This window comes from Salmo salar, chromosome 28 (genome assembly GCF_965601325.2).
Source record: "Salmo salar chromosome 28, fSalSal1, whole genome shotgun sequence".
Lineage (NCBI taxonomy): Eukaryota > Metazoa > Chordata > Actinopteri > Salmoniformes > Salmonidae > Salmo > Salmo salar.
Window position 1 is genome coordinate 15,535,372 of NC_138318.1, and position 11,513 is coordinate 15,546,884.

The following is an 11,513-nucleotide window of genomic DNA, read 5'->3' on the forward strand; positions in this document are numbered from 1 at the left end:
ATGAGCCAGCAATGAATTAATCTTGTCTTTCAGGACCAATGGAAGGCAAACAACAATATGAGCGAGTAACCATCCCATCTGTCATGCAGGGTTGAGTGGCCAAGCCCACGTGTCCTTACGACCAAGAGAAAGGAGTGATTTTATCATCAACGTCCCTCTTTGGTCATGACTGTCTTGTTTGTTCATGACTGTCTTGTTTGTTCATGACTGTCTTGTGTGCAACCCTAGACACAGTTTGTGTTTTCCTACAGTACGTGTTTGTTCAAAAACTGACATGTTACCAACTGCACACATGAGAACCTATGCGGAATGTAAGCATGTTTTCACACAGGCAATTTGCTATGGTGGCCAAGGGTTTCACAATGTTTCAAATGGCAAATTGAATCCAGTAGGTTACTGTGACATGTTTTGAGGCATTAAAATGTTTCATTTGTTATTTGCTGCCAGCTTATCTGGCCACAGTTTGTCATCCATTGTTCCTATGCCAGGTAACTTTAGCATAGTACATTTTACTATAAGTAAAATAAGCCCTCATGCAGTTTATCAGTACAGACTGCAAATCTTACCCTTACTCCGGCTGTTGTTGTTTTTTGAAATTGTTCCAGTTTATCTGAAACGTGTACATTGAATGGGCAAGTCAAGGAAAGTTAAATTGGTCTATGGCTGGATTTAGAATTCAAAGGGAATGCTATACGTAAGCATCAAAAAATGTCATTTTTCTAATTAATAGTCTGTATGGGCTATCAGACCCTAGATGTTATGTATTAGTACATTTAATGCTGACTTGAAGTTAACATTTTAAACAGAGTGCATCCTGTGAGAATCCAGTGCTCTGCATATTTAGCCCAAAAATGTGTATGTTAAATACAAGCTGTCATTTCACCTCTAGACTCCTGATGTCTTTAATTGCCAAATAATTCTCCAATAGTAATGAAAATTCTACAAGTATACATTGGAATTTTTTTATGCAATAATATTCAACAAACTGGACAAGTTATGTAAGTTTTGGCTGCTACGTAAAGGGAAAGGGGGATACTAGTCAGTTGTATAACTGAATGCATTCAACTGAAATGTGTCTTCCGCATTTAACCCAACCCCTCTGAATCAGAGAGGTGCGGAGGGCTGCCTTAATTGACATCCACATCTTCGAGAACAGTGTACAAGTACATATAAAGTTTACTCAAGTTTAAAATGTTAAAGCATCGTATGTGGGAATGCACTGCATATTAAGCCTCAGAAATACTTATGTTAAATACAAGATATCATTACACTTGTCTACTGATGGTCTGAGCCAATGTAGACTTGTAGAATGTGTCATTATTACTATTAGAAATCAATTTGGCAAGGAAAGAAACTAATCCATACTAAAGGGCCACTACTTTGATGTTAAAACACTTTCAACAAACTGGGCAGATGTTACGTAAATATCAGCTGCTATGTATAAGCACATTGACTTGACTCATTTAAAATGTTAAACAACAAAGCATGAGAGAATTCAGTATACGGCATATTCAGCCTCAGAATTTCATGTTACGTACAAGATATTACACTTGTCTACTGGTGACTTGTATTTTTCATGCCAAATGAATCTTCAATAGTAATGAGTTCTGAAAGTCTACATTGGATTGGGTCTAATAAAACGTCTGAATCTTTAAATGAAGGACTTTTATGCACCAGCACAATATCACATAATTCTAAAAACATTTCGTTCATTTAAAACAAAGACACACATTCATGTGTTAGATTTGTTTCGAAAACTAATCAGTTTGTGGTTGGTGTCTATATGCATAACTTCCTGGGGCCCAGCCACCGACTATGTTCGTCGGACAACACAACCCATGTTGGTCATCCAAAGGATAACCCTGGCTGACGATTCGATGCATTGATGCCTTTACCCTTGCCCACTGTGCACATTGGCCCTGGGCGAGCAAGCTCCCTTCACAACTCTCTAGTCTGCATGGGGCATGTTGGATTTGATTTCCTCGTCGGCCATTGAGAGGATGATCCCTGGACTGATAGATCGTTCTTTCTCATACGTCTGGCAACAGTGCGTTCTGACACACCAAGGACTTGTGCAATGCTTTCTCCTGGCAAAAACTGGGCAAACGGTTCCTGGAGCTGGCTCTAAGGTACAATGTGTCTGGGCCTACCGGTTCGTCCTTGCTCCAGGTGTAGTGGCTCATCTTAAGGTACATCATCTTCTCAACCTCTGACACGGTTCAGCAGTTCCATCAAAGGTCCTAAAACATATTCAGGGATGTGACTGACGTTAGACACGGCACTGATGAAAGTGAGCTCTTGATTGCAGGTGAATTCCAAAAAGTCTAAATCGATTGCTGGGTAATTGACCACCCGCAAGAGGCTGGTCTGAAGCCTCTCCATTATGTCATTTATTTGTAGAACCCGAAGACAGAGTGACGAGGTTATTATTGATGTCAGTTAAACTTGTGTTAGGCTACTTAGCTAGCTAACTTAGCTACTTTTTGATAACTCATTAGAAAAACTAATAACGCCAATCAATAACTTATTACTATACCTAGGTACTGCATTGTGGGTCCTTGACTAGGGCGACCTTGTGGACAGTAAACTTTCTCCTTTGAGATATTTCATCCTCCTTGCTAGCTAACCATTACCATAACTGTAATTGGTACTTCAACAGTGGCTAGCTAGACACGCTTACTCCTTGCACAACAATGTGTCATTTTGTCAGTGACGTGAGCTAACTAACTAGGTAACGCTAGCTATCATATGCCACGAGCCGAGATCAACTGTGTGTAAGCTAGTTAGTTAGCCAGCTAGCTAGATGTCATTTGCTGATGAAATTTCACATTTACCTTTCACTCATGGCTTTTCTTACGATCCTAACAATTTACGAATGGATTTTCTTTACGTATGGATCCTAATGATACATACGTTCAACCTTTTGGCACCTTTTTGGCTCCATACAACCCTCCAGTGCTCCAATGTGCATGCTCAGAGCAAGGTAATACTGCATGTATTTTTATAAACTGGCTGGTTGGAGCCATGAATGCTGTTTGGCTGTATACCACGGGTATGACAAAATAGTTATTTGTACTGCTCTAATTATGTTGGTAACCAGTTTATAATAGCAATAAGGCAATGGAGCAGTGTGTGTGTATATATATATATATATATGATTAAATAAACTGGATAATATAGAATAAAGGGAACACTTAAACAACACAATGTAACTCCAAGTCAATCACACTTCTGTGAAATCAAACTGTCCACTTAGGAAGCAACACTGATTGGCAATAAATTTCACATGCTGTTGTGCAAATGGAATAGACAACAGGTGGAAATTATAGGCAATTAGCAAGACACCCCCAATAAAGGAGTGGTTCAGCAGGTGGGGACCACAGACCACTTCTCAGTTCCTATGCTTCCTGGCTGATGTTTTGGTCACTTTTGAATGCTGGCGGTGCTTTCACTCTAGTGGTAGCATGAGACGGAGTCTACAACCCACACAAGTGGCACAGGTAGTGCAGGTCATCCAGGATGGCACATCAATGCGAGCTGTGGCAAGAAGGTTTGCTGTGTCTGTCAGCGTAGTGTCCAGAGCATGGAGGCTCTACCAGGAGACAGGCCAGTACATCAAGAGACGTGGAGGAGGCCGTTGGAGGGCAACAACCCAGCAGCAGGACCGCAACCTCCGCCTTTGTGCAAGGAGGAGCAGGAGAAGCACTGCCAGAGCCCTGCAAAATGACCTCTAGCAGGCCACAAATGTGCATGTGTCTGCTCAAACGGTCAGAAACAGACTCCATGAGGGTGGTATGAGGGCCCGATGTCCACAGGTGGGGGTTGTGCTTACAGCCCAACACCGTGCAGGACGTTTGGCATTTGCCAGAGAACACCAAGATTGGCAAATTCGCCACTGGCGCCCTGTGCTCTTCACAGATGAAAGCAGGTTCACACTGAGCATGTGACAGACGTGACAGAGTCTGGAGACACCGTGGAGAACGTTCTGCTGCCTGCAACATCCTCCAGCATGACCGGTTTGGCGGTGGGTCAGTCATGGTGTGGGGTGGCATTTCTTTGGGGGGCCACACAGCCCTCCATGTGCTCGCCAGAGGTAGCCTGACTGCCATTAGGTACCGAGACGAGATCCTCAGACCCCTTGTGAGACCATATGCTGGTGCGGTTGGCCCTGTGTTCCTCCTAATGCAAGACAATGCTAGACCTCTTGTGGCTGGAGTGTGTCAGCAGTTCCTGCAAGTGGAAGGCATTGATGCTATGGACTGGCCCGCCCGTTCCCCAGACCTGAATCCAATTGAGCACATCTGGGACATCATGTCTCGCTCCATCCACCAACGCCACGTTTCACCACAGACTGTCCAGGAGTTGGCGGATGCTTTAGTCCAGGTCTGGGAGGAGATCCCTCAGGAGACCATCCGCCACCTCATCAGGAGCATGCCCAGGCGTTGTAGGGAGGTCATACAGGCACGTGGAGGCCACACACACTACTGAGCCTCATTTTGACTTGTTTTAAGGACATTACATCAAAGTTGGATCAGCCTGTAGTGTGGTTTTCCACTTTAATTTTGAGTGTGACTCCAAATCCAGACCTCCATGGGTTGATAAATTGGATTTCCATTGATTATTTTTGTGTGATTTTGTTGTCAGCACATTCAACTATGTAAAGAAAAAAGTATTTAATAAGATTATTTCTTTCATTCAGATCTAGGATGTGTTGTTTAAGTGTTCCCTTTATTTTTTGAGCAGTATATATATATATATATATATATATGAGAGAGAGAGAGAATAATTTATATAGATGAAATAAACTGGATAATTTATATAGATGAAATAAACTGGATAATTTATATAGATGAAAAGCAGAAGGAGCCTTTATTAGATCTAGGAAAAAATGGATTGAGGAGGGAGAACAGAATTCATCCTATTTCTTTAGACTTGAGAAATTTCACTCTAAAAATAACACTATCCATAAGTTAAACATTGATGGTGTTATTACAGATGACCAAAAATGAATTGCTAAATACTGTAGCAAATTGTACAGGAAATTGTATAGCTCTACATACTGTCAGGAATACACAGATATTTTTTTTGACTCACTGAATAATGTTCACTTTATCAGTGACACAGAATCTAAACAGTGTGATGAACCCATCAAATTTGAAGAGATTATAGAGTCTATCAAACATCTAAAGAACAATAAATCACAGGTGTTGATGGAATACCTTCAGAATTTAGAAATTATTTTCTGAACAAGTAGCTCCCTTCCTATTTGAAGTATTTTTAGAGAGTATTAAAAACAATGTTCCCCCTCCTACAATGAGTAGGGGTTAATAACACTGATACCTAAGCCTAAAAAAAGAAGTGCTGCTCATCGATAACTGGCGTCCAATTTGTCTTCTTAATTAGGACTATAAGATATTAGCCTTACTACTTGCAAAAATAATTATAGAAGTCCTGGATGCAATAATTGATGAAACACAGTCAGGCTTTATGAGGAACACACAGTTGAAGTCGGAAGTTTACATACACCTTAGCCAAATGCATTTAAACTCAGTTTTTCACAATTCCTGACATTTAATCCTAGTAAAAATTCCCTGTTTTAGGTCAGTTAGGATCACCAATTAATTTTAAGAATGTGAAATATCAGAATAATAGTAGAGAGAATGGTTTATTTCAGCTTTTATTTCTTTCATCACATTCCCAGTTGGTCAGAAGTTTACATACACTCAATTAGTATTTGGTAGCATTGCCTTTAAATTGTTTAATTTGGGTTAAACGTTTTGTGAAGCCTTCCACAAGCTTCCCACAATCATTTCGGTGAATTTTGGCCCATTCCTCCTGACAGAGCTGGTGTAACTGAGCCAGGTTTGTTGGCCTCCTTGCTTGCACACACTTTTTCAGTTCCGCCCACAAATGTTCTATAGGATTGAGGTCAGGGCTTTGTGATGGCCACTCCAATACCTTGACTTTGTTGTCCTTAAACCATTTTGCCACAACTTTGGAATGTTGTGGCAAATGTCCATGTCCAAATGTCAATGTCCATTTGTAAGAGCAATTTGCGACCACGCTTTAACCAAGCTTTAATCATGAGATGTTGCTTCAATATATCCACATAATTTTCCTTCTCATGATGCCATCTATTTTGTGAAGTGCACCAGTCCCTCCTGCAGCAAAGCACCCCCACAACGTGATGCTGCCACCCCCGTGCTTCACGGTTGAGATGGTGTTCTTCTGCTTGCAAGCTTCCCCTTTTTCCTCCAAACGTAACGATGGTCATTATGGCCAAACAGTTCTATTTTTGTTTCATCAGACCAGAGGACATTTCTACAAAAAGTACGATCTTTGTCCCCATGTGCATTTGCAAACCGTAGTCTGGCTTTTTTATGGCGGTTTTGGAGCAGTGACTTCTTCTTTGCTGAGCAGCCTTTAAAGTTATGTCGATATAGGACTAGTTTTACTGTGGAAATAGATACTTTTGTACCTTTTTCCTCCAGCATCTTCACAAGGTCCTTTGCTGTTGTTCTGGGATTGATTTGCACTTTTCGCACCAAAGTACGTTCATCTCAAGGAGACAGAACGCGTCACCTTTCTGAGCGGTATGACGGCTGCTTGGTCCCATGGTGTTTATACTTGCGTACTATTGTTTGTACAGATTAATGTGGTACCTTCAGGCGTTTGGAAATTGCTCCCAAGGATGAACCAGACTTGTGGAGGTCTACCATTTTTTTTCTGAGATCTTGGCTGATTTCTTTTGATTTTCCCATGATGTCAAGCAAAGAGGCACTGAGTTTGAAGGAAGGCCTTGAAATACATCCACAGGTACACCTCCAATTGACTCAAATGATGTCAATTAGCCTATCAGAAGCTTCTAAAGCCATGATATCAAAGCCCTGACATCATGCACGAAATAGATGTCCTAATCGACTTACCAAAAGTATAGTTTGTTAACAAGAAATTTGTGCAGTGGTTGAAAACGAGTTTTATTGACTCCAACCTAAGTGTATGTAAACTTCCGACTTCAACTGTACATATTTCTAACAATATCAGACTAGTATTAGACATACTTGACTACTTAGACCTAATAACGGAGGATAGCTTCATTTTATTTTTTAGATTTTATAAAGCATTTGACACAGTAGAGCATCAGTTCTTCTTCCACTCCCTTGAGAAATTTGGCTTTGGGATTTTTTTCTATAAGGCTTTTAAGACTCCATACAAATGGTAACAGCTTTATCAAATTGAAGTATGGCACCTCACCTAGATTTGAGTTAAAGCGAGGAATTAGGCAAAGTTGTCCTATCTCCCCGTATCTGTTTTTATTAATCACCCAACTTCTTACAAATTATTTAAATAATAGTCCTGTACAAGGTATTTCCATAGCTGGTAAAGAAATTATTATAAGCCAGCTGGCTGACAATACTACACTTTTTCTGAAAGATGCTAACCAAATTCCCATATCGATCAATGTGATACAATCCTTTCCAAAGTGTCTGGTCTATATCTTAACATTTAATAAATGTGAACTCATGGCAGTCAAAGATTGTGTGACACCTTCATATTATGGTATTCCAGTAAAAGAAGAAATGACATATTTAGGCATAACCATTACTAAGGATCAGAAGTCTAGAGGCTTACTACATTTTAACCCTCTTATTAAAAAACCCAGAAGAAGCTAAAACAATGGCTACAGAGGGACTTATCTTTAAAAGGAAGAGTCCTAATAACCAAGGCTGACGGTATCTCTAGGCTAACATATGGCGCTCTATTGTTATATCTTGACAGTAAAATAAGCAAGGAGATAGACCAGATGCTTTACAACTTTCTGTGGAGAAACCGTACCCATTACATTAGGAAAGCTGTTGTAATGAACACTTATGAGTATGGTGGGCTGAATTTTCTGGACTTTACTACCTTAAATAACACTTTTAAAATAAATTGGATAAAACAGTCCCTAATTAGACCCACTTCTATGTGGAATTTTATTCCTCATCATGTCTTCTCTATTTTTGGTGGCCTTAGCTTCATGTTGGTTTGCAATTATAATATTGACGAAGTTCCAGTGAAACTTTCTGCTTTTCATCGGCAGGTTTTCTTGTCATGGACCTTTAATTTATAAGCATAATTTTTCTCCACACAGATATTATATATGGAATAATCAGGATATATTGTATAAAAATACTTTTGTTTTTAGAGTATTGGTTCCGAAATAATATCCTATTGGTGATCCAACTTGTCAATGCAGAGGGTTTTTTACTTAGTTATAAGGAATTACTTTACAAGGTCCCTGTAACACTTAAAGATTTTGCAATTGTTTTAGATGCCATTCCCTCAGGTGTTTATTTATTATTCAGGAACCTGTCAAGACCTGACCCTCAGAGCCTACCTTCCATTAACCCTCTTGACTCATCAGTAGGAAATATTTGTTTCTCTTTTGGTCCATTCAACAACAGAGCGATACGAACCTTGTTTCACCAGGATGTTGTATCTATACCTTATGTCATGCATTATTGGAATGGTTTGATTGATAATATCTGTTAGAAAAAAGTTTGGATGTTGCCACTGTCTGGTTCACCTTGGGGTCATGATAGGAGCTTGTCATGACGCTGGCCTGTTGGGGGAGGTTTATGACCCCCATAAATACCTTTCCCCTTTTTCCTCTCTCTACTCTACCGATGTGAGTATTGAAAATCCCTTTGTTAACATAGAGAGTCTGGTGACATCAAATGATGGGAAACGGAACCATATTTCGGTAATCCAACCAGTTGAAAATATGCGTTGGGACTTAATGAATATGATGTCAGTTCAGTTGGTGTCTGAGACATGATTACTGATGATAGGACGACATAAACTGTATCTTGGAAAATCTACACATTCTAGTTATCAGATTCACATGGAATTGTTGTGCAATTTAAATGTTTAAATATGAAACTATTTGTGAAAAGATGAAATGTAATTTTTAGCTTCTTAATGAGAGAACAGTTTGTCAGAAGAACACCACTCTGCTCACTCAGAGGCCCCGCCCAAGTGAACAGACATGGGTTGTAAACTATGAAACACAGCCCTGTCTCCAATCCTATATAAGCCCCTTGACGAAAATGTATCTTTCTGTTCCAAGGACGTGAGGACTTACCATCCCCACGTTGAAAGGACAAAGACCACCTACAGAACTAAGCCAACATCAGCAAGAACCTAACGCAATTGGCATCGAATTTCAATGTGAAGGTGACGACCTACATGCCGGAAGGATGAATTTCGACTATACCAGCCAGAATATAGCATGAGCATAAAGTATGGCAACTTGGTATGAACTTTGAACTCTTATTCACTAAAGAAGTGCTACCCCCTCCGCCCGCTAAACGTGGGCTAGGAGAGGACGGACAGAGTATCCATTCTACCACGCTCCAGTTCACCACTACACGGTCTTCAGAGGACCAGAGATCCATGCTGGACCACCCGGCCTCCCATCTACAATCTACCAAAGCACAGCTCAGAGTAAATATTTATTGCATTTTCCTTTTCAAATGGGCGGTAATTTAGAATGCATAAGATACTGTATTTACGATAGCATAGCTTCTCCCTTTGTTACTCAGTCTTCCCGTTCTTTCACTCAAACCCAACCCCCCTCTCTTTGTGTAACCAGCTGTCATATCTGTTCCGTCCACCAGGGACGTTTTCTTTATGACATAATTTGTAATCAATGTATGATCCATTCTGTGTAGATGTAATTCTGTGTGATTATTTAGGTATTTAGTAACTAAATAATTAAACCAAATTTTGTATTGTTAATTCAACTTGTTAGCCAGGGTTCGTGAAGATAACCAAGAATTTACAACTTTCAGATGAGATTGAATAAAGTGACGATTAAATATTGACTGCTATTGATGTAAAAGATGACTAGGTCTTTAAGAGTTTATTCGGAAGATAACAGCTCTATAAACATTATTTTGTGGTGCCCCGACTTTCTAGTTAATTACATTCACCTGCTTAGCTTAATCAGGTAATATGAATTACAGAGAAATTATTTTATTGAATAGCATGTCATATCACTTAATCCGGCATAGCCAAAGACACGACAGACTGTACCAAATGTTTGATGTATTATAATAATTGATTATGCTTATGTTGTATTAATAGAAGGGGTTATAAGACCCCTCCCTCCTTACATTTATGGGGTCCTAGACTACAGATTAACAATATATATATTCATTATAAAGGTTTATTGTTCCACAGTCCTTTCTAATCTCTGCCTCTTATAAAGAAACTGTCTGAGAAATGTGTGACTGTGAGACAGAACTCTGCAGGGGAGTGTAAGAGATAAGAGACTAGTCAGACATTCCACTATAAAGTTATATAGCTGTGTAGGCATTCCACTATAAATGTATATAGCTGGGTAGGCATGGTTTTGGTCTCATGAGTAGAAGGTAATGACGTAGGCAGTGACATCACTTAGATATATGACTGTAGGATTAATAAAACAACTCGGACCCTTTTCTATTTTTCAGAACTTACTCGGAAACATGCGTGCTATGTTCCTGTTGTCAACATCTGTCTGCAATTGCATTAATAAAGGTTTTTTAATGATTTAATTAAAGATATTGTCTGAATGCTAATGCAATGAGCCAATGATTGACAAGGAACAAGGAACGAACCCCAACACCACACACATACCTACTTATTAACAAAATTAAGGAAGTTTCCTTTTAAAATTGTTCATAAATATTATCTTGCCAACCACCATATGAAGAAGTTTAAGGAAAACAAACTCAAATTGTTCTTTTGTAATGACCACCCAGAAATGGTGTTGCATCTTTTTTGGCATTGTATTCATGTAAGGAAACTGTGGCAAGACATCAGTAGATTTATAATTCAACACATTTATGAAGATTTTACACTAATGTGGAGAGATGTACTGCTTGGATTATTTACCTACGATAGAAATAAACTGAAACAATTTTATGTAATTCATTTCATTATTCTTTTGGCCAAATGTCATATTCACAAATGTAAATTTACAAACAATACACCACATTTTCTTACCTTAAAATATAGTTCAATTTCTTTTTGTAAGACAATTAAATACTCTGCTAACAAAAAAAGCTGTTAGAAATCTAAGTGTATGTATGTCCCTTAAGGTCCTTGTGTAATGTGATATTGTACCCCCTAGCCCAATTATCCTTTGTATATTATTTATATATACTTATGTTCCCACATGTACTTCCTGTATTGATTTGTTGTTAATAAAAAATAAAAATAAAAGACAAATAAATGATACAGGCTTTTTTTCTATTGCCTACTTAATTAGACGATCTGACATCACCACTACGCACCAAATCTTCCCCCCTGTGTCTGCATGTTCTGAACATGGCGAACCATTTACCTGCGCCGAACGTTGTGCAACAGGTAATTAATATGTTTATATAAGTAGTTAGATGGTTTGTCATTAAATGTATTAGATAGACATGCTTATAATATCCATTCATTATTGACCCGTGACTGACAATTTTGAAGTCAGTCAC

The 11,513-nt window shown here is 39.1% G+C and overlaps 1 protein-coding gene across 3 annotated transcripts in view; it reads left to right on the plus strand.

The window, feature by feature from the left end:
- LOC106589507 (ras-associating and dilute domain-containing protein) overlaps positions 1 to 11,253 on the plus strand; it is a 56,832-nt gene extending 45,579 nt beyond the window's left edge. For 2 of the 3 annotated variants that reach the window (XR_014383035.1, XM_014179580.3), the window contains exon 17: positions 34 to 1,656. Coding sequence is in view for 2 of the 3 variants with exons in the window: in XM_014179580.3 (XP_014035055.3) it covers positions 34 to 69 (36 nt within the window). In the remaining variant the exon portion in view is untranslated. Of the gene's footprint in view, positions 1 to 33; positions 1,657 to 9,112 lie in introns of those variants that run through there. The other variant, XM_014179579.3, reaches the window with a different exon arrangement.
- The last annotated feature ends 260 nt before the right edge of the window (positions 11,254 to 11,513 follow it).